The sequence below is a fragment of the Diplodia seriata genome (genome assembly GCF_021436955.1).
Source record: "Diplodia seriata strain FDS-637 chromosome Unknown scaffold_3, whole genome shotgun sequence".
NCBI classification, from domain to species: domain Eukaryota; kingdom Fungi; phylum Ascomycota; class Dothideomycetes; order Botryosphaeriales; family Botryosphaeriaceae; genus Diplodia; species Diplodia seriata.
This window is the reverse complement of record NW_027117310.1, coordinates 3,885,621-3,908,638: the sequence shown is the minus strand read 5'-3', so window position 1 is coordinate 3,908,638 and position 23,018 is coordinate 3,885,621. Positions and strand designations below refer to the sequence as shown.

The window sequence follows — 23,018 nt, the reverse complement described above, 5'->3', positions numbered from 1 at the left end:
CAAGTCCAGCTGCACCATGGAGCGTTCCAGTGCTATGACCTGTTCCCGCTCTGCGAACGTTTGGTTCAACGCGTGGCTCATGGAGTGCCGGACACCCGAAGACAGTACGAACTCCGTGCTCTGGCTTTTCTGCGCAGTCGCTTTCCATACTGCTGCTGGCCAATCGCTCGATACGGCCATTTCAACGTCCTCGATGCGGCACTGCGTCTGGATGTGCCCCCGGATACCATTACTTGGCTGTGTAGTGGCGATATTGGTGAGAACGAGACGCGCCACTTGGACGTCCAAGAGCAATGGCAGTGGATCTCGCATGGCGTACTGAAGTGTCCTCCCGGGATGAGCGAGAGACAAGAGTTCAGGATTCTGGAAGCGAAGGAATTAACACTTCGACTTTGCGCACTCATTGAAAAGGGTTTGCGGGTTGATCTTCCGGTCGTCAGCAACGGAGTCTCCATGACCATGTTTCGAGCCCTTCTGGAGGGCCAGCTCGGTCACCTACCAGGATCTTCGCGGATTTACCCACTGGAAGTGACAAAAGCCTTGGCCGTGCTCAAGCGTCGCACGGATATACCGCAGCCCTTGAGATACTTCGTGACTGGCGAAGGCCTTCCGGACCATGTTGGTGAGATCGAAGGCCTCAAAGAATACTCTACAACCGCACTCCACGATAGCGTATCAGTCATCTCCTACATTGCTGTTGAGGAGATTCTGCACTCGGGATTCAATGTCAATGCACGCAACAAGGAAGGCCAGACATCCACCATGCTCGCATTTGACGTATGGGGCCTGGAGAGCCAGTCGCCATGGATATACGAGTCATCGATGCGTTCAAGCTCTTCATCAAGGATATTGCGTCTCCTAAGTCGGACCGAACCCGGGCGCTGGAATATCAATGACGAAGGCTCATCTGCCATAAACTCATTCGCCGTAAGCAGTTTCAAGGACGCCGAAACGATTGACGAAAGCCTCCCACCCGGATGGGAACGGCTGGTGCTCCCGACGACCTCGATCCCTTCTTTCTTTCGGGAAGTCCACACCGGCTCCATCACGTTCACGCATCCGGAGTTCAACCTGTTCAGCGACCAGCGCCTGGCCCTTGGTTTCCGGAAGGCGGCTGCCATGTCCGGCCAAGTCTACCACTTGGACTTGTATCGTTTCCTCGGACCGCCCCGCCCAAAACGCCGTCGTGAAACAACACATGAATCACAGTCTCAAGAATCTATTGAGATGTCGCAGCAGATTGATGAACCCTCTGAAGACACTCCGCTTCTGGGCTCCTCGCGACGCCGCTCATTTCGAGATAAATTCGAAATCGCATTGAGAATCACGATCGAATTCGCAATCAGATTAAAAATCCCGATCAAGTCCGCATTCGCTACGGGCGTTAACCTCTTTCCTAATTTTCTGAGGGTTTCCCGAGACGTAATTCGAAGAGACTACAGAATGGTAGAATTTGGATACTTGAGACTTAACATGGTCGCTTTAGTTTATTACGTTGGATTTCTATTTGGAGCATTATATTTATTGTGTAGAGCTTTCGCTAGATCCCCTTGAAGTCGAATAGTAGTATTTGAAAGATAATACCACCCATCCCATAAACATCCACAAGAGACATAACCACACACACACACACACACACACACACACATATATATATACACACCCATATCCAGCCGTAAGAGCATGCCAATAAACAATCATCGTGACCAGTGACCAAATAAGTCATCGTCATCGTCATCGTCATCATCCAACATGTATATATGTACAAGCCCAAGCCCAAGCCCAAGACCAAGCCCAAGACCAAGCCTAAGACCAAGACCAACCCCAAGACCAAGCCCAAGACCTCGCCCTAGACCCACCTAAAAAAAAATATACGAAGAGAAAATTAATTCTCATCATGAGAATAAGGTCGAGCAAGAGATCGAGCAAGATATCGAGAGAAGAGAGTAGAGAGAGATCGAGAGAAGAGAGTAGAAGACATCGACATAAACAACATGCCTGCCTGCCTCACTCTTCCTTCCCGTCCCCTCGTCAGAATCTCCCTGTTCCTCCTCCCACCACCCCAAGTGCGAACAACCACCCCAAGTGCCAACCACCCCACCCCACCCCACTCCCGCTTGGACTGGACCGTCTGGAGCTACCACGAGGTCTGCCCTGCCCTGCCAACCTGCTAATACAGGTCTCTCTCTCTCTCTCTATGCGCCACCGCCGCCACCGCCGCCGCCGCCGCCTCGCCGGAGAAAGACACGACACGCCGCTGCCAAGGCCTTCGAAGCAGCACATCTAGGCAGCAGCGTACCGGTACCAGTCAGATTAGGGATATGACGGACGGGTTCGTGCTACGCAAAAACACCCGTCATCATCCCACAACATCTTTCGGCCGGCCAACCCCATCCATCCGTCCATCTAACCACATCCACATCCAGATCCACAATAGTGGCCCCCCGGCGGCGAACGGCGGCGAACACTCAGTAGTGATGTGGTTGGTCATGATGTGCCGAGCGAGCAGCAGCAGCAGCAGCAGCAGTCCCCCGTTCGCCTACTGCTGCTGCTCAGCAAGCGCGACGGGAGGGAGGGAGGGAGGGAGGTGGATGGGGAGAACCTCAAGCCCCCCCTCCCCCCGCCACCCCCGGATCAAAACTCCGCCAGGCAGCGTCACGATTGCCAATTCCTAGGTACCTAGAACAAGGCACCCCGGCGGCCAATCAACCAACGAGCCAACCAACGAACCAACCAACCAACCAACCAGCAGTAATCCGACCCTCGTCCCATCTTCACTTCACTTCACCCCTCGACCTCAACGAGCGCCAAGATAGCCTCGCAGAGGCCCTCGGCATCGACCTCAGCACTAGTACTGCTGAGCAACTTGACGCAATTGGCCACCTCCCAGTTCATGCTGGGGCCGCCCGACTTGGACGATGATGACGTGCCGACGGCCAACATGTCTCGGTGGTGCGAGAGGTACGCGGCCGTGACGGCGGTGCGGAAGATCTCGAGGTCGAAGACCCACAGGCGGGGGAAGACCAGGGGTATCTGCCTGCCCTCGTGCGTGAGGGTAAAGGGCTGGCGGAGCAGGTACGTGTAGTCGTTGACGAGGCGCTGGACGATGTTGCGGCCCTCGGCGAGCAGCTCGGGCGGGAGGAGCTGGCGCTGCTGGGTGGACGTCGACTTGCCCGAGGCCGGCGTCGAGGCCGGCGTGGGGGTGAGCGTGTTGTGGAGCAGCAGCCCGAAGGCGAGGTGGAGCGTCTCGTCTCGCCATTTGCGGCCGGTGCTGAGCCAGAACTGCCTCCTTCCGTCCGTCATGCGCTGCGTGTCGGTGCCGTCCATCGGGGAACCGTCCCGCGTCATGAGTTCGATCGCATCCGAAAACTGCTCGAACCAGGCGCCAGCCTTCCGTTTCACGTTGGTATACCATTCAAGGCTACCCGTCTTCGGCGTTCCGGGCGCCGGCCCCAGAATGCCACCGGGCTCTTGCTGGCCAGAGAGATAAGACGCATGCACACTCTGCTTCAAGTCCAGGATCGCCGCATACAGGGCCGCCACAGACTTGTCGTCCGGTCTATGGGTGGGCTCATCCGCCTCGGCGAAGTCGAGGAAATCGATCGGCCGGCCATATCCCATGCCCACCAAGCGCTCCAAAGAGACGAAACTGCAGTAGAGAAGATTGGGCTCGGGGCGGTGGCGAGCCTGTGCCCGCACGAGATATCCATCGGGGCTGTTGCTTTTACGCAACTGGGCACGGGCATTCTGCATGTTTCTCCACAACCGCTCCGCAAATCCGAGCAACTGCCACACGTTTCCTTTTTGCGGGGCACAAAGAGTGTAGCAGACCAGGAGCAGAACAATCTGCAACTTGGCCATGGCGTGGGCCTCCTCGTTCTCGAAAGCAGAGGGCGAGACGACGTCGAGCAGCGTGCTCGAGTCGCTCAAGACGGTCTTGAGGCTGGCGGCGGCGGACTCGAACAGGGAGTCGGAGAGCTGCAGGTAAGCATGCGACTGGGCGGGGGTGCCCTTGGTGGCAGCGCTCCGGAACAAACAGCGGGCGCCAACGGCCAGGGCCAGCTGGACACGGGTGCAGGCGCGCATGTTCTGGCGCTGCGAACAGTTTGTGTAGAGTTGGTTCAGGTCCTGGTCGCCCAGCTTCCGGCCCAAAATGGGCATGATGGCGTCAATTGAGTTGTAGTAGAACTCGAGCAGGAACTGGGCTGTCTCCAACGGCGGCAAAGGGGGCTGCGGGGCGGTCGTCACGCCGGGCACCTGCAGCAGCGCGGGCTGGGGGTGGGTCAAGGGCACGTCGACCTTGAAGCTGAGGGCCTGGTATAGCGGGCGTGTGAGGTCGACGTTGAGCAGGGCGGCGACGAGGCGGAGGTGGGCCAGCGCGCTGGAAGGCCCCCACTCGCCGCGGGCCTCGCTGTCGCGGTCGGCGGCATCGCGGGGGCGTGTGGGCAGCGGGGGCTCGGGCGGCGAGGGCGACGAGGCGTCGGAGACGGACGAGGACGACTGGATCGAGGGCAGCGAGGGGACGGAGCGCAGGCGGCGCTGGTGGGCGACGTGGGCCGAGTACGACGACGACGCGTCGGGGGGGCGGAAGTCCTGCTGCGGCTGCAGCTGGGCCTCGAGCTGCTCGAGGTGCTGCAGGCGCAGGTGCAGCTGCTGCAGGTAGCTGGCGGGGTCAGCGTCTGGTGCGAGTGCGAGTCAGGCGTGGTTGATGTCATGCAGACCTGCGCGGGAACTTGGCGTCGAGGACGTGGTCGTACAGCTCGCAGGCGGCGCCGATGGCTTGACAGGCCTGGCAGGTGGGCAGCAGGCGGTCGCAGCCCACGCGGCGCTCCCGGCAGCGGATGCACGAGGCCAGCGAGTTGAGGGCCTGTTGCACGGTGGCGCTGGGGAAGTCCATTCGAGGGGCTGAGGTCGACAGTCAGCGATGCGACGGTGGAAGAGCCGCCGCCGCCTGCGCCTGCGCTGCCCCAGCCTGCGCTCCGACGTGGGCCGCCGATTTCGCCGCCGGCCGTGGGCCTCCACTGTGCGGGAGAGTAAGGCGCCCCGGGCCTCCATACGCAGTCGGCAGTCCGCCATCCCCAGCTGGTCCATTCCGCCGTGTGCGCGCGCAGGCGATGGGCTTCGTCGACTCCCCACGGGGAAGCTTAGGGTTAAGGCACGGCTGGCCAGGTTACACGGCTGCCGGCGCGGGCTGCGTTTGCGCCCGATGCCGGTTGGGCCTCCCGCGCGTGCCTAAGCCATTGCCGGGGCCGGGTGCTGCAGCAGGGTGCCGGGTGCCGGGTGCCGGGTTAGGGCGAGCTTCGGGTGGTGTTGGCGATGTGGAATCGTGGTGGTGGAGTGTGAGGACGGCGGACGGCGGAGCGGGTGAGGCCAACACCAGCGCGCGCAGCGGCAGCGGCGTCGCGCTTTATATGCGCACACATCGTGATGGTGACTCCGACAGCGTGGGCATGCCGCCGCGGCGGTGGCTGCGTGCGTGCCTTGCGGCTTCAGGCGCGCCGTTTCTGGTTCTTTGTCACAATCATTCCAGCGGCTTTGCGCGAGCCCGTCGATCGGCCGTCGGCTTCCAGCGGTCGCCAGCCGTGAGCCCTCCGCGCCCGCCACAACCTGCTGTGAACTTCCAAAAGAGGCCGTCCGATCGTTCCGTTCCTGGGCGGAATGTGCCCGAGCCCAGCTATATAACGGTCCGCTGCAGGGCTCCACCCGCTGATCCCGCCCCGACATCGCGATCCGTTTTCCACCACACGCCGCCAACCGATGATACTGTGGATACCCAAGCCCAAGAGGCAGCTGCCCTCACACCACATCCAATACTGTAAGGAGTTGCGCTTATCAACGTAACTAGCGAGCCCTTCTCCATCTGCGCCCTGTCACAAACCGAGGAATACCATATCTGCCTAATCCGGTTAGGAGCCTTCCGATCACCAACTTCAACTTTCGAACTGCTTGCGGCGTGGGCCTGATGATTAACTATTACTTGACAAGAGCTGGACCTTGCTTATTTACGTCGCCACGCCAGGCACTACCTACTCGTCGACGTCTCTGCGCCGACTGATGACTTGCTTGATCTACAGTGATGCCTGCCTGCCTGCCTGCCTGCCTTTTGGCTTCCCGTCTACCCGCCTACATACTAGAATTAAAACAACTCCCGGGATATATCCTCGCCTGGAAGAAGAAGAAGCAAGCCTCCAACACATTCATTCACATCGACCAAAGCATCATCCCGTCGACGCCATTCTGATCCGGCTGAACCACCATCTCTTCCCAGTTCATGTTCATATTCGTCGTCGTTGTCTGGCCGTTCGTGTTCCACATTTCATAACTTTGGTATAGGTTCTGTTCTTCCGCCCCCGGGATCGGGCTGGCATTGAACATGGCTTGTTGTTGTTGTTGTTGCTGTTGCTGCTGCTGTTGCTGTTGCTGCTGCTGTGGGTAGTTCAACTGCGGCACGGGCTGCGCCGACCACGGCATCTGCGACAACGGCACCGTCGGCACCGCCGGCATGGAAGAATGCTTCTGGAGGCTGGGCGGCCCTCCGCCTCGGCCCGTGGCCGAAGAAGTGGAAAGCTCTGCCCCGTGGCTGGCCCTGTGCCTGAGGACCGGGAAAGGGGACGGCGACGCGGGCAATATGGTCAACGGCTTGGCTGTCGGGCCCGTGGCGGCGCTCAGCGCGGCCTCCTCGAACTGCTGTTGCTGTATATAAGACCGCTTGCGTTGCAGGCGCGAGGGCGGTTCCGACGAAGGGGTGGCCGACGCCGGGGTGCTGCTTTCGCTCCCGCCCTCCTTCTTGACTTGAACGACCTTCTCTGCCTGGGCCTGCTGGGGCAGGAGCATGCGGTCCAGCTCGTCGTTCTCCGCCGGAGCTGGCGCGAGCCCCGGCCGCATCAGCTCGCGCATCACCATGGCCTTGCATCGTTCGTACGACTCCAGGCTCGCGTGGGCTTGGGACCAGCGTTCGCTCATGAGCACGAACAGGGAGGAGAAGAGATGGACCGTCTCCAGGATCTTTCGCGTGCCGTGACGCTCCTTCAGTTCTTCCTTGCAGTGTCTGATGGCGTAGAGCATTGCAATGGCAGCCTCGAACCCGTGATGCACCGCGTGCCAGCTGTACTTGAGGAATCCGCTGTGAGCGTTTTCCCAATAGCCTGCAGCCACCTCGGTCGCGGCCTCAAAGCACTTGACCAGAGCCTTGGCGGGCGGGAAAGGATTCCGGGGGCACGGCCGATGAAGAAAGACGAAGCCGTGCCAAACGGCGATGTCGTACCACTCCGGACTGTCAGACTTCTTGGTCGTCACTTCATTCCGCCACGCCCACATGCGCTGCTCCATGCCTTCGGCCCAAATTTCGTAGCTTCCCTCGTCCTTGAGGAGGGGCAACCCACGGCGGAGGTAATTGACCGTCCAAAGCTCGGACTGGATGCGCCGGAAATGGATGTTGTGCAGGAAATACGTCCCGTCCAAACCGCTCGGATACTTGGTCGATATCGACTCGTCGGCTATGCCTAGGCGGCGGTGGCTGGTGGCGCAGATGGATCGGTCAAAGATGTAGAGCACCCAGAAGACACAGCGGCGAAGCTCCATCTCGGCGTCGGTGAGGCTGTGGCCCGGGAGTTCTTCAGGATCGCGATGAAGGCCCAGCTCCAATGCCATGCGCATGGCCAAGCCTACAATGTCCCACAGACTTGCAGCCCGGGGCATCACGTACGAGTACTGGATCAGCAGCAGAGTGCCCTGCAGGCTGCGGAACGAGGTTTCGTAGAGCGCGTCCGAGTGGCTGAGGGCGTGCTGGAAGATGCGCTCGCTGGACAGGGCAATCTTGGCCGAGTCGCTGAACTTGGACGTCATGATGCTGATTGCGATCATCATGGACACGACGAACACATCGTGCTCGGTGGCCGAGTTGTCCCCAAACTGCTGGGCGTTGGCAACCCTGTTGTACCGCGCCCACAGCTCCTGCCGGTCGTAGTATGGATAGAGCGGCGAGATCCTCTCGACGTAGTTCCGCACGAGGCGCTCCGTGACGTCCCTGGGGATCTGCTCGAGCGGGTTGGAGCCGTTTTTGGACTTGAAGTAGTCGCTGCGGGACTCGGGGTCGGCCGACACGGGCGTCACCGACGGCAGGTGCGAAGAGGCAAAGAGAAAGGTGCCGTACGGGAAGCGGGCGTGCGAGACCAGCAGCTGCTTGGTGAGGCTGTGGCTGAAGCTGCGCGCCGTCTCGGAGGCGAGGTCGAAGCGCGGCTGGAGTTGGTCGGCCGACTGCGCGTCGCCGAGCGGGGGCGAGGCGGCCGTCAGGGCGTCATTGCTGGCGTGGAGGCCGAGGGCTGGAGGCGCGCTGTCCGGGTCGGTGTCGACGCCCAGTTTCCGGAGGAGCTGCTCCTTTTCGCGGATCTTCTCCTGCAGGTACTGGGCGATGCTGCGGGGGATGACCGTCTTGGACTCGCCGTCGAGGATGCCGTTGCAGGGCTGCTTCGCCTGCACGCAATTGGAGCAGGCGGGCTTCAGGCCGTCGCACTTGATCTTGCGACGGTGGCAGCGGGCGCAGGCGAAGGTGGTGCGGCGGATCTTGGGACGCTTGCGGGCGCGCTGCGGGTCGCTGCTAGGCGGCAGGGCGGCCGCCTCTCCGGGCGGGGCTTGGGTCGAAGGCGGCATGGACCTTGTCTCGCATGGTTCGCAAGACGACGGCGTGGAAGGCCGCCTTTGAGGAGCGTCTCAGGTGTTGGCGGCGGTGACGGTGCGGGTTGTTGCACTCTCAGGGCTGCGCTAGACGCCTTGGGCCCACCTGCCGACGCCAAAGACCTCCCATGTGATTCTCCTAAGAAGCTTCTGTCCGAATTCCATGGATCGATCCTGAAAGCTTATTTGCACGCCGTGGCGAGTATTTTTAGAAATTCAGGAGTGGCGCTTCTGCAGCCAGACTTTGCGATTCCTCATAACCCCCTCGGCCTGCACTCTTCGGTGTGCATCTCCACGATGCGGTGGTATGAAAATGGCCGGAAGAGGCTCCGTTGCCAGCCGTGATTCGCTGGTCCGGAAAATTTGACGTCTTCTTGATATTTAGAGATGCTCTCCGACGCCATACGCTCTCCCAATGCCTTGCAGCACCTGCTATGCCACATTCCCACAGTTTACACCTGCAGACGGGCTATGGCAGAAGGCCCGTTTCTCCTACACATTCATGAACCTCAAGACAACACTCTTTTTAGAGAGTGAAGAACCCTTGACAAGTCGAACCAACGCCGCCGCTCCGCTACTGGTATCAAAAATAGAGCTACTCCCATAGCTACCCAACCTTCTGCCAGAGTGACAGTCTTGTACACTCGCAACAGCTTCTTCCGCGAGCACCTCAGCGATGCTTGAGCGGCGTCAAGCGCGCGGGTGTGGTGAATCGACAAGGCGATGCACTTTTGTTGGATGAAGCAGCCAGTCACCCATCCACCGTTTCGACAACGCAGGTGCAACAGTCGCCAGGCTGAATAGTCGATCCACAGCGTACAATGAACGCCAGCACATGTTCCGCTTCTTCTTCCAGCGTGTTCGCGGCAACACAAAATCCGTGACCGCCAACAACAAACTCGCTGCGATCAGAACTCGAGCTCCTCGACTTCCATCGCGCACTCTATGCACCTCTTCTTCGTCAGCCCCGTCTCGGGGTCCTCGACCGCCCGCCCCCACTCGTGCTCGTGCCGGTCGAACCTGCCGGAGATCTTGTCGCCAAACTGCGCCGTCGGCCGCTGGCCGCCCGCGCCGGTGGAGCCGTCCAAGCCGATGCCGTCGCCCACCTGCGCGCCGGCCTGCCTGCTGCGCCGGTACGCCTCGACGCGGGTCCGCTTCTTCAGGTCCTCCAACTTACTCTTGAACCTCTTCTCCTTGCGGTCCTTCTTATCGGCCTCGCGGCGGGCGAACTCTGCGTCCAGCGCGTCGGCGCCGCCCCACTTGCGGGGCGAGAAGGCGTAAGCCTCGAGCTGGCAGCGCAGGAAGAGCTGCATGCTGTGGTACGTCGGGCTGCGGGGGTTTGGCCGCTCGAGGCGGGGGAACAGCTCTTCGTCGCGCAGCTCGGGGTCGGTGAGCAGGTAGTCCTCGCGGGCCTCCGTCTTGGTCAGCAGGCTGTAGCGCTCCGGCACGCGCTCCTTGCACGCGCCGCACACGGCGACGCCGAAGACGTCCTGCCACTGGAAGTCGATCTCGCGCGAGCCGCACTCGCGACAACAACGCGTGCGCTCGTCCCGGTCCAGCACCGAGAGGCCCGGCTCGAAGGGCCCCGCTTTGGCGGCGCGCAGCTTCTTGAGCAGCTGGTGCCGCTGCCACTCGGCCATGGTCATGTGCGCCGGCTTCTGCTGCTCCCCCTCGCCGCCGTCCTTTTCTCTGTTGGGCAGCAGCCCCGAGTTCAGCGCCTTGTTGTGCGGGTCGTCGGTCGTCGAGAGGAAGCCGCCCTTGGTGTCCGTCATGGCCGACAGGTCGTACTCGATGTAGCTGCTCTTCTCGAACTTCTTGGCCGGCCGCATGTACGCGTTGTCCGACGGCGCCGTCATGATGGCGGCCGCGATGTTGCCGGCGGTGTTGGCCGTCGCCGAGGTGCCGTCGCGATGGTTGCGCGCCGCTGCTCGGGTGCTTATGGCGTCGTGTGGCCGCTTTTGGCCGGATGGCCCTGCGGCTGCGGCAGCCTTCTCCGCATCTGCCCGGGCGCGGAGGGCTTTGGCTTTCAGGCGGTTGATCTCGAGCTGGCGCACTTGTTCTGGGGTCAGAGGAGCGGCGGGGAGGTTGCCGGGCTTGGTGGTCGTTTGCCGAGGCGGAGTGGTTGGGCGGCGGGCGGAGGACGACATGATGGATGGCGCGCGCGGCGGAAAAGACTTGTGATGGGTAGTGTCGCCGCGCGGTGCGCGTGCTTGCGGAAATGCTAGGGATGTCTTTTGGTAGTCAGCGAGCGAAAGGCTGGTCCGAGGAAGAACAGCGCAGGCTACAAAGAATGGATGGAAGCTGCGGCAGAAGCGGGTGGCGATGACGCAGGGTCGGGTCGTCGGGTCGGATGCGGGCGAAATGGCTGCCGACGTCCGTGTGCTAAGTACCTAAGCTGAGGTCGTTCATTCAGAATTGCAAAGCTTCCTCAGCTACGCTGTTTCTCACATCGCTATCAGTGACGACCCGTCGCATTGATCATGGCAGCCGGTGATGCGGGCAGCCAATTGCTGTCGGTCAATGCCGGGTCTCATACGTGCGTGACAGCTGAGAAGCCCTTACCTTCCGGGGGCATGAACGACGGGAGCCAATCCTGCCTTGACGCAAGACTTGTCGTCTTCCTCGCCCTGCTATGGCGGTGTGCGGGAGCTGGGATATGCTGCAGGCACTTTACGTCGTCCCCGCGACGCGTGCTTTCGCGTTTCGCGTAGGTGACTCAACGCGGGACGGGCATGTTGTCGCGCTGCCCATGCTGCCCTCTGGCCGACAGGGGGCGCGCCGACCAAGCCGTATATCTTTCCACGCCTGGCTCTGCTCGACTCTCGCCCACACCTTCACCTTTTGTTTCCCTCTCACTCAACCGGCACGGCACGCTCACGCCTACAATCCGCTTCTACGCAGCACAATTCTCCAGTCAGACTTCCGACCATGCCGATCGATTGGAAGACCCAAGAGAGCTACTCTCGCCTGCTCGCCGCGCTTGTGGCAGCGAGTGACAACTCTGTACGCTCCAGAAGACTCTTCATCAAGCATGCACGCTGACTCGAGATTCAGATCGATTACAAGAAGGTGGCCTACTTCTTCGGCCAGGGAGCCACGTACGATGCCATTGAGGGCCGTTTCCGCATCGCCAAGCGGATGGCCAACGACCTGAAGCAGGAGGCCGAGAAAGAAGGCCGTCAGATGCCGACCAGCAGGGTCAAGAGCGCGAACAGCACGCCGCGCAAGCCCAAGGCGAAGGCGAACAGCGAGCACGGTAAGACGGGAGATGTCCCCTCGCAACAACGCACACGAACTGACGAGCCTCGCCACAGCCGTTGTCTCGGGTCGCGTGCAGAAGTCGCCGTCCAAGAAGCGCGGTGGCGTCAAGGCCTCGCCGTCCAAGCTGAAGGACGAGCCGCGCACGCCGACGTCGCTCGACGGCGACGACCACGACAACCTCGCCGTCCAGCAGCCCCAGCACCGACAGCAGCAGCTGTCACACGATGCCGACGCCTTTGAGCACTCCTCCTCGTACATCTACGGTACTGAAGAGTCCAGGCTCTTCAACAGCTTCGACACCGAGCCCTTCGAGGCGTAAGTGAAGCAGCAACAGCGCCTGTATGTCTGCTGTATGGCGAAACGGCATCGGGCTTGACTTGCTTTCAATCGATTCACTTTTGATTACAATGGGATTTGTTTTGGCGGGGGGAACGGTGTTTATGGCATACTCGACGGGACATCTGGTATACTGGGTACTATTTCGTGAGCTGGATCATCACGGATGGCATGGGCCGCTACAATAGTAACAGTTGAGTGAAAACACGCCAGTAGAAGCGAAATCAATTGATGACCTTTCTGTTTAATCGCATTCAGACCGGTGGTCAGCTTCTTCCAGAATCACTTGCCTATCCCCGACGTAAACCCAGTGCCATAACTTCATCGTGGAAGCATACTGTTATTCGAGCAAGCGATATCCATTGATGATTTCACTTGCCGCCCACTCTCTCAGCAGCAGCAGACTACCCTTCCACCGTAGGGTGTGACAATACAGCGCAGAAAGCAGAGGAGATTGCCAGGCACCCAGCACATCCAATAGGGGGCCACGGGGCAGACGGGCAGATCAAAAGCAACGACAGTACATACAGGCGGCTGGCGACGGGCCTGAGAAGTGAGATAAAACGGAAGAGATCGACCAAGGGCAAAAAGTCACTTGGATGCGAGCTGGTACGATGTTGCATGTCTGGGTCGCAGGCAGCCGTGCCCCTCGACTCTGGCAGGCGCACCGATCTGTATCGCGATACAAGTGTCCAGCCGCCGCTCCCGCCAAATGCCGCGGGCGAGGGGCCGCTTCGTTGTGAGAGGGGCCGAGCAGGAGCGGCGGGCGGCGATAAGCAGCATGGAGACGCGGTAGAGCGCGCACCTCTCGCGTCGCGTCGCACCACGCTCGAAACGCCAAAGAGCTTGCAGCGGCCCCTGTCCCTGCCCGCGGCACACGGCACGACTTCTTGTGCTACAGTTGGCCGCGGCTGATTGGGTGGGGGTGGAGATCCAGGTACGCTTGCGGAGGAGGTTGCGCGTGCGGAGAGATGGCGCGATGCGGTGCCGTCGTGGGGCCTTACGACGCAGGACGCCGCCGCCCTTGGGGGAGGTACTCGCCCGCACTTCGATTGCCCATTGAGCGCGCAGAAGCTTCTCGATTTGCGCGAGAAGCTGGGAGTGGGGGATTTCGGGCCTGCGGAATAGGCTGTAATGTTTTTTTTCGACGTGAAAAGTGCGGAGCGGGAGGCAATGGGCTCATCAGCACGGCGGTGTTCTTGAGGGCGGCGCTGTCGCTGGGTAGGTGCGTAAGACGGCACGAGAGCACCGTTAGCTCCAACAGCCCCCGCCGCTAGTAAAGACTACTGGCCTTGCTGGGCGCATCTCGTTGCCCTAGCCGCCATTCCCGTGCCCTTCCTCGCTCGACGCGACCCGCGTAAAGTGCTCGCATCTGAAGCTCGGACGCGGGCTGCGCTCGCTGCTGCTCCGTCGATTTCTGGCGCCGGTACGACGCTGCGTGAAGCTCTGGCTGCGCTCCCCGCACATCTCCACGCACTCGCGGTGACGTGACGGCCGACCTGTCTGCTCGCCGCCAACCCGTCTTCGATTCCCTGGACCGCCGAGTACCTTGCGACTTAAATCTCCCGCCCTCCACCCACCTCTTCTCCCCCCGACCATTCCTCCACAGATCCGCATCCGCCTTCTTTCTCCACGACCTCTTCTGCACACAACGCCACCGCTACTGCTCCCGTACCGCCGCCAACATGCCTATGAGGTGGACCCCCGACAAGGACCAGCTCGTGCGTACCTCACTTCAGCCTTCCATCCCACCCAGCCAACGACTAATCCATCCGCCCACAGATGTTCACCATGCTGCTCAAAACCCACAACATATCCATCAACTACGGCGCCATTGCCGAGTCCTGGCGTAAGTCCCCTCCACCACTCCACTCTACTTCCCATCCATCTCTCCACCTCACCTCCACCCCACCCCGCCACAAAAAAGGAAAAAAAAGAAAGGGCTAACACCCCATCCCCCAGCCGGCGACCAAGGCGACAAGCCCACCGCCCGCGCCATCTCAGAGCGCATATTCAAGATCCGCAAGCAAGTCTCATCCACCACCACCACCACCATCGCCAAACCCCGCAGCGTCAACTCGACGCCGTCCAAGCCCAAAGCGCTCCGCGTTCCCGCCACGGGCACCCCATCCAACAAGCGCCGCCGCGTCGTCAACGACTACGACGACGACGACGACCGCACCATCAGCCGCCAGGAGCTGCGCGAGCTGGGCGTCAGCGCGAGCGATCGCGAGCCGCGTTCCTCGCCGACGCCGACGCCGGCGCGGACCTCGTTCGGGGGGTCGGGGTCGGGGTCGAGCGCTGCTGCCACGCACCACCGCCACCGCAGCAGCACCGTGGCGTCGACGACGTTCGGGGGGTCGTTCGGCGGCGGAGCGGTGGTGATGGCGTCGAGCGAGCGCTCGCCGGCGCCGCGCGCGGCCGGTCTGAGTAACGGCCACAACAGCAACGGCCACAACAGCAACGGCCACAACAACAACGGCTCCGCGTCATCTGCGTCTGCGTCTCACCTCCCCCCTCCTCCTGCTCACCCCGCCGCCGGTGCCGGTGCCGGTCCTTCTGCCGCCGCCAATGCCGCCACCGCCGATCCCCGCCCCCGCAGCACCCTCTCCGCCAACGCCCACGCCTTCGCCGCGCGCACGCCCGCGTCGATGGAGCCGACGGTCGCGGCGGCGGCGGGACAGCAACAACAACAACAACAACAACAGCTGCTGCCGGCGCGGTTGTCGTCCGGGACTCCCGGTACGGTGCGTTCTTCGACGGCGGCGACGACGGCTAGGCGGGGCACGTCGATGGCGGCGCCGATTAAGCTGGAGGAGGAGGAGGAGGCGCTGGGGCCGGAGGATCTGTTTGAGGAGGAGGAGGAGGAGGATGATGACTATTCGGAGTATGAGGTGTGAGGTGTGTGGGCGCGTACCGAGAATGACACCGTGTGATGCTGAGGGTGAGGCTGAGGTTTCTTGCTCTGCGGTTTGGCTTCTCTTGATTGATGGTTGCGAAGGTGGCGTTTAGGTTGCGGTTTAGTGGTGGTGGTGTGGGGGGAAACAACAAAAAACTGGGTTAATGGTTTGATCAGCGGGGTTTGCTTTTGGCGATTCTGGCCGGCAGTTTGGGATGTCTTCTGCGAGGATGTCTGTAACACAGGTCTGTCGCCGTCTTTTACATTGCAGTATGGTTGGGGAGTCGTATTATACATGGGTCTTCAGCCGGTCTAGATCCGCGCTTCCCTTGCTTCTCTTTCTTATTCGAGGGGCTGAGGTACTCAATCAGTCCAAAAGCAGTCAAACAGTAAGGTTGCCACGAGGTGACCTAAGTTGATATGTTCTACTACGGTTCCACCCCATGACTACGATTTCCTTGGCGTGGATGGATAGGTTCGCTCTCTCGATATCATTATTTAAGAAGAGAACTCCATGGCTTCTTTTCTTCCTTGTCAACGACTAAGATTTCATATCTGCAGTGTGAAAACGCCCCCGCATGGTACTCTCCGTTGGAGGCTACGTGCCATCGAGCGTAGAATTCTATACTATATAGATCCGGCATGCCGCATCATCACACTCGGCCATAGCTGTCATCCATAGAATCTATATAGTGGGCCGCAGCACTATTTTAAGGTGATGATCATGCGTAATATCCGAAGAAGCGGAACAGAATCCCATACTTAAGGTAAAGAAATGGAAAGTTAAGTTTTTCTCCATCCCACGACAACGAGTAAGGCCGAACTGTTTTCTTAAGTAGTAGTAGAAGACAGTAAGTCTCTCGACTACATCTGTTAACTTTCTCCACTCGTAAATTAAAGAAGATGATTCTTGTGGTATAAGGCGCGGATTTTATCGTAGAGTGCTGAGGGTGCGGCGGGAAGGCCGGGGAACTCGTTACACGTGGAGTCAGTGCTGCGGAGAGCACTGCGATAGGTGGTCTTCAACTACAGCTACGGTTGTGAAGGAGTTAATAGGCTGATATTACCGGCAGAGGGACAGTGTTATAGGTAAAGTAACGTACGTGGCGAACCATACGGGCCGCAGATTATACTCGATTCCTAGTCTATTTAAGGCATCTCGTCTTGCACTATTCTTTTCGGACAGATCTTCTCCTCGCAACTTAGTACGGTTAATTATTACAGTAGAAAAGAAGACACTAGGAACTAGATCTCTCTCTACTCGCAGCTCGATATTCTCGAGTTTTCCGGTAGAGATGGTTCTAATCTATTTAAAAATGCGGATTATAGAGATATAATATTTTTACGCCGCCGCGGTATATTTTATCACGACATCGGTGTATAGAGAAGGATCTAATATTACTATACCGGATTACGTTTCTAGATTAGAGGATAAGATCCCGTTCTCGGATCGTAGAATAAGATTCCGTTTCGAGATTACGAGTTAAGATCGGGTTCCTAGATTACGAGTTAGGATCGGGTTTCTAGATTACGAGTTAGGATCGGGTTTCTAGATTACGAGTTAGGATCGGGTTTCTATATTAGAATCTCGGATGGGGTTCTTTAGAGGGAGTTCTAGTTTAGATAGTTACGAAGTAGATAGATAGGATCCCGCTTCTTAGAGGCACGATCCTTAGATATTATTATATATAAGATTTACTTTTCACCTTCTACTATTCGTAACGGTGCCTTTCGGCATTAGATGGTAGCTAAAAGTTAAAGCATTTACGAGAATAGATTCTAGACCGCTAGGTACGAAGCTACTAGGCCTAGAATCGCCTTCGGGATCGCGCTAGGAACTCTCTCTACTAGCGATTCTACGAACCTAAACCTACGCTTTCGTAACTATTATTTAGTTTAGAATTATCTTCCCTGCGACGCCCTACCTACGCAGTAAAACCTATACTAACGAGCTAGCCTTACGTCGCGAGTACTAGCTATAGTAAAGAACGAACGAACGCAGCCCGCGAGAGCACTAAGAAGGCCACCCGAAGTACTAACTAACGGTAAGCCTCTTTCGAACTAGAGAAATACTACATTCTTAAGGACGTAGTAAGAGAAGTATTAGAATTTCTAGAAGCTATAGGCCGCGCCCTTAACGAGCGGAGCAGCGTTTTACCGAATTCGACCAAGAAGCGCGAGGCAAGCTAGCTAAAGAAGAAAGAAACGCTCGCCGCGTTAAGCGAAAAGAACGAGCTCTAATTTAAGTAGCTTCTCTAATAGCTACTAAGAACGAAGGCTCTTAGTCTAGGAAGTCGTTTCGTTTAACTATTACTCTAAGTAATCGAGCCCTAACGGCCATCCTAGAGTCGATAATAACGGAGGTATTAGAGGGACTTATCCGCACCGCGTATAGTCTTCGGGACTTCGCTAACGAGAGCGAGCGAAACCGAAAAGTTCTAGTAACGTCGTCGTTTAGAAACGCTCTACTAGCGGCGGTCGTAATCGCGGAACGTTACTAGCGAAGGAGTTCTATTAGACTCTAAACTACTAAAGACTATACGAGGCAGACCCGTTCCTCTATAGAGTCTATACTAGTAATTCTATATCCTCTAGATTGGAGCGTCTAAGTTAACGGTAAACAGCTAGTCCTTACCGCGGCTAAAGCCTTCTTATAAGAAGTTAAGAAAATTCCTAACTAGTTCGAGTTCTAAGAAGAATAACCGAAGTTTCGGCAGGCGTAGAAATAACTAGAGTAGTAGTTAGAAAAGAAGCCAGCGACTTCGGACTTAGAGAGAGAGAATTCGGAATAGTTAACGGCACCGGACGAGTAGCACGCCTAGAAAGCGGAGGCTATAGAAGTAAGCCTATAAGATTCTAAGGTATTATCCGACGTAAGCGGTAGACTAAGAGTAAGCCGCTTCGAGAGTCTATTATTTCGTTCGAAGAGAAAGTATCTAGACTAAAGAATCTAGAAAATCTAAGATAGAGCCTAATTCTTTTATTCTTCTAGCTTATTCTAGTCGACCGAGCCGTTGGAAAGTAGGTCCGGCTCGGAGAACTAACCCTCTAAAAGTCGGGAAGCGCCGGAACCTCTAGCTCTAAGACTAGGCAGATTTAAGAAGATCGCTAAACTAGAAACGAAGATTAATAGACTAGAATTTCGAATATAATCTCGAAGTTCTACGAAGCTAGCTTAGTTAGAATTTTAAGCTCCGTTCTAAAAGCCTGTTAAAACCTCGCTACCGCCTTTTAAACCGATTAAATATCCGGTAGTTAGCGCAACTATGAAGCAATAAGAAGAAAGTATAGATGCGGAATAGAAGTAAGAATCCGTAGCTAAGGTGTTTACCGAAGAGTAAGTGCGTCTACTAATAGAGCGCGCACGAGATAAGGCCCTAGAGAAAGTAAAGATAAAACTAGCCTTCTTATCCGAAGAATAGATTAGCTCTCTACTAGAAAGAGTTGGAGAGACATCTAAGAACGCGGCGAATAAAGCGATTAAGAAGGCAAAGAGAACGAAACGGCTATCTAGAGTAGGCCTAGAGAAAGAATAGCCGCCCGTTTTAGAATAAGCCTAGTAGAGTAGCATGCCGCTACCATTCGTCTAGGTCTAAGTCCCGGACAGCCAGGATGCCCGCAGAGGAAAGGATTCGGGATCCGGGAAGAGAGAGGCTATAGGGTAGCCGGATAACGATCCGGGATCTAGTAGAAGTTCCGAGGACGAGCGCGAGAGGAAGAATAAGCGTACCGCTCGAAAAGAAAGAGAGAGCTTATTCGAGGATAATCTAAAGGCTTTATTAGTAGAAATCCTGCGCAAGAAGAAGAAGAAAAGCGCAAGAAAATAGAAGCGAAGTGCTACGCGAAGCTGCTCGGACTTAGAAGAAAGTAGATAAGGGTAGCGCTTTCGGTCTAAAGACGTAGGCTACTTCGATCTATCGATAAAGTTACGAGACTACGATAATAATAATATAATCGAGCGGAAGGGTAAGTTATTTTACCGTAATATCCGGTAATTCGTAGAAGCTATCGAGTCTAAATTATTCTTAACGGCTAGTAAGGTGGTGCGAAGAAATATCTATAAGTGTCTAAGAGAAACCGTATAAGCTTAGTATACGAGCTAGCTGTCGTCTAAGAAACGAAAGTTCCTGTAAGAGGGTAAAGAAGTTCGAAGGTAGGCGAAGGAACTCGTATTAAGGTTTCGAAAACGTCCGTCCGAGGCCTAGAGAGAACTTTAAAAGAGAAGCTTCGGGTTCCGAGAAGTGCGAGACGGACGATCTATAGGACGTTTTATTATAGACGTAGTACGCCTCGCGAAGGATATAGATATTACTACGACTAAGGGCTAGCTGCTTTAAGCTTACGAGAGAATTAACGTATAGCTACGTCGAGATCTAAAGACTTCGTTAGGTACTACTACGGTAGATCGGTATATTCGGCGTGCCGAAGACTAGTATATTCTATAGACGGACCTAGCGGCGGAGAGCGATAGGTAGGCGAGGAGGTCTAAGAGATCTAGAAAATAGAGAGAGACTAGATTCGGCGAACGCGGGAACCGGGAAAGCGAGAGGACTCGTAATTTTCGAGACGGTAACCGCGGCGGTCGATATCGAAGGGAGCGTAGAGAGAACCGCGAGAGATTAAGAAATGCCTTTCGAACGAACGATCGGGAACGCCGTAACCGGTTAAGAAATACCTACGGAACGAACGATCGCGATCGAAGGCCTTTTCTACCTCGTAATCGGAATCGTTCTAGAGAGAGAGCCCGCTCGTAGGAAAGAAATCGCGGAGGAGAAAGGGCTCGATCTAAGAAGAAGAATCGTTCTAGAGAAAGAAATTAGAATAGGTTAAGAAATAGAAATAGGAATAAAGAGGGCAGAGATTAGGCTAGAAAGCCGATAGCCTACTATATAAATGCTAAGGAGGATTCCGTGGAAGAAAGAAGCCCGTCGAAAGACGAGTAAGAGAACTACCCCGAGCTAGAATAAGAGGAGGATTCTATAGAGATAGATACTAATAGCGCATAAGGATACGTGCGCTACTTATAGACGATACTAAAGACTTTGTTCGTATCTAATTACTAGAGCGGTATCGCAAAACTACCGGAACTAAAAGCAATCGAGTAGGAGCCGGTAAAGGCCGCGACGGAGAAAGAGCCTTAGAGTCGAAGTATAGAAGATAAGTATTATTATAAAGAGTGCGGCGCAACCTAGCTATTTAGAAACGCTATATATACGCACATCCGTAAGAGCTACCTAAAAGAAACTAAGAAAACTAGGTCGAAGGCGCTACCGAAGAGAAGTGTCTAACTATATGCGGGATCGCGATCTTAGAAGCCCGTACCGACCTTAGAAGAAGTATCTTTCGACTCGGGTACTACGATTAGATTCTAAGCGGCTTCGGAGACTAACTTTAGAATAGCGTTTCGGAATTGGAACTTTATAATCGCGATGGCTAAGCTCGATAATGGGAAGAAGAAAGTAGAGGTAATCGTCGATACCGGAGCGAATATAAGCGTAACGGATAGAGTATACCTCTAGGCCGCCGGAACTATATACTAGGCTTTAAAGACTAAGCAGCCCATACTACTTTAAAGAATTAATAGAGAGGAGCTTACCAGCGCGGAATACGTAATAATACTCTTTATATTTCGAGCTAAGAAGAGAGGATTCTAGATTAAAGCTACATTCTATCGCGAAGTCTATCTTATCGACGATGCCTAAGGAGCTTTACTAATAGAAATAGATATTTAGAGCCCGAAAGAGATCGTTATTAACACGCTAAGGAGCACGCTTAGGATAGAGAGTTATAAGGGCGCTAAAGTACTAATTATAGTTAAACCTAGGTCCTAAGGATCGGTAAGAGGGATAAGGGTAAAAGTAAGAAAGATAACTATAATCCCACCTAGAACGATAGCACTAGTGCGAATAAATTTTACTAAGGCCCTACTCTAGAATAGAGATTTCGAGTACACCCCTACTTTAGAGTGGACGTAAAAGATAAGTAGCCTAAATCTAGAACTAATTACGTACGCCTATATAATAGACGCAGGAACCGAAGTAGTATGGTTAAGAAATAATTTCGACGAGCTAATCCGGGTAGCTCGAAAGTAGTTAATAGGGACGGTAGTAGACGCGTCGCTAGTGCGCACGTTAACCGCGGAAGGTCTAGATTATAGAGCGGCCGGTTTTAACGCGGATCGAATTTAACCCGAAAAGAAGACTCGCCTAAGAAATAGAGTAACCGTCTACGGGAAACTAATAACTATAGAAGCGTTAGCTAAAGTCGTTAATAAGTACCCTGCGATCTAAACGGAGAAGAACGATTTTGTCTAGATTCTAGAAGAAAGACTAATAACAATTTCTCTAAAGGAGAATTAGAAGAACGATATAAAACTATCTATAAAGGTCTATCTAATAGCGATAAGAGATAGAGAATAAATCGATAAAACGTTTGATAAGCTATATAAGTAAGGAAAAATATATTAGATTAAGAAGCACATCGTATTCGGATTCCCGGTGTTCGTAGCGTAGAGGTAGATCTATAAGAACGGATAGTAGGCGGAGAAGCCGAGGGTCGTCGTAGATATTCGAGGACTAAATCGAATTATCTAGAAAGATTTATACTTTCTTCCTATTTAAGAGGATATTATTAGCGCAGTAAGGGGCGCCAGATATATTACTATAGTAGATGCGACGGCTTTCTTTTATTAATAGAAGGTTAAAGAGTAGGATCGCTATAAACTTATAGTTAACTCGCATAGAGGCTAGAAGTCGTTTAACGTCGCGGTAATAGAATTTATTAACTTAGTCGCGTACGTTTAGCGCTAGCTAGACTAGATTCTGCGAGAATGTAGGGAGTTTACGAGAGCGTATATCGACGATTTAACCATCTACGATAGAATACTAGAGGATTACCTAGATTATCTCGAAAAGGTATTCTAGAAGATGGACGAGTTCGAGATTATTCTAAACCCTAAGAAGAGTTTCGTCGGTTATCTATATGCTATCTTATTAGAATAGAGGGTAAACGCATTCGGACTCTAATTAACGAAAGAAAGGGCGAAGGCTCTAGTAGATATGCCCTTTTCCGAGATATTAAAGAATCTAGAGCACTAGATCGGGGCTACCGGGTGGCTACAGTCTAGAATCCCTTATTACGCCGAGATCGTAAAACCGCTTACCGATTATAAAACGGCGTTATTAAAGTCTAGCCTAGTAAAGGGGAGCGCTCGAAAGGCTTACACTAGGCGTATAAAAGTCGTTTCTATAGAGGATCGCCGGGCGGCCTATAAGGCAATTAGAGAGTACTTGCGTAATCTACCCTAGTTAATCTACTATAATCCGAAGAGAAGGCTATATATGAATGTCGATGCGTCGAAGCGAGGTTTCGGAGCCTTACTATACTACGTAAAAGAGGATCTAAAACCGGACGTCTAGAATAGAAAGGTATAGCCGTAGGCCGACGACCTTATTTAACCGATAGTCTTTCTATTACGAGTTCTAAAATTAGCCGAGATAAGATACTAGCTAACGAAATTAGAGGTAGCCGGTATCGTATAGGTGCTAAGAAAAGCGAAACACATGCTCTATATAGAATTAAGAAAGAGTATCTACTTCTTTATAGATTACTACGTAGCTATCTTTATTGCGTAGTATTATAACTTGTAAACCACCTCGGCTATAGATAAGATGAATCTAAAGCTTATAACGGCGAGTTAATATATATCGTAATTTAATCTTAGGGTATTCTACCGCCCTAGAAAGACGCATCTAGTCCCGGACGTACTAAGCCGATTAATCGGGGATCGCTAGGATCTAGTGCTAGAATAGTCTAAAGAAACCTTAGATCCGGTCGGGGTTTTCTCGGT

At 55.1% G+C, this 23,018-nt stretch overlaps 4 protein-coding genes across 4 annotated transcripts; 1 reads left to right on the top strand and 3 right to left on the bottom strand.

Moving 5' to 3' along the window:
* Positions 1–2,784: 2,784 nt before the first annotated feature.
* Positions 2,785–4,897, bottom strand: SLS55_003848 (uncharacterized protein; the record flags this gene model as incomplete). The annotated part of the gene is made up of 2 exons (XM_066775312.1): positions 2,785–4,663; positions 4,722–4,897. 2 exons carry the CDS (start codon positions 4,895–4,897, stop codon positions 2,785–2,787), a joined length of 2,055 nt encoding a protein of 684 aa, XP_066635431.1.
* A 1,304-nt stretch (positions 4,898–6,201) lies between these two features.
* SLS55_003847 (uncharacterized protein) lies at positions 6,202–8,649 on the bottom strand (the record flags this gene model as incomplete). Its single annotated transcript, XM_066775311.1, has 1 exon — positions 6,202–8,649. One exon carries the CDS (start codon positions 8,647–8,649, stop codon positions 6,202–6,204), a length of 2,448 nt encoding a protein of 815 aa, XP_066635430.1.
* A 932-nt stretch (positions 8,650–9,581) lies between these two features.
* RAD14 (DNA repair protein rad14) lies at positions 9,582–10,820 on the bottom strand (the record flags this gene model as incomplete). Its single annotated transcript, XM_066775310.1, has 1 exon — positions 9,582–10,820. The coding sequence occupies one exon, from the start codon at positions 10,818–10,820 to the stop codon at positions 9,582–9,584; it is 1,239 nt and encodes a 412-aa protein (XP_066635429.1).
* A 3,141-nt stretch (positions 10,821–13,961) lies between these two features.
* On the top strand, positions 13,962–15,170 carry SLS55_003845 (uncharacterized protein; the record flags this gene model as incomplete). Its single annotated transcript, XM_066775309.1, has 4 exons — positions 13,962–13,966; positions 13,989–13,995; positions 14,113–14,119; positions 14,233–15,170. The coding sequence occupies 4 exons, from the start codon at positions 13,962–13,964 to the stop codon at positions 15,168–15,170; spliced, it is 957 nt and encodes a 318-aa protein (XP_066635428.1).
* Positions 15,171–23,018: the final 7,848 nt, after the last annotated feature.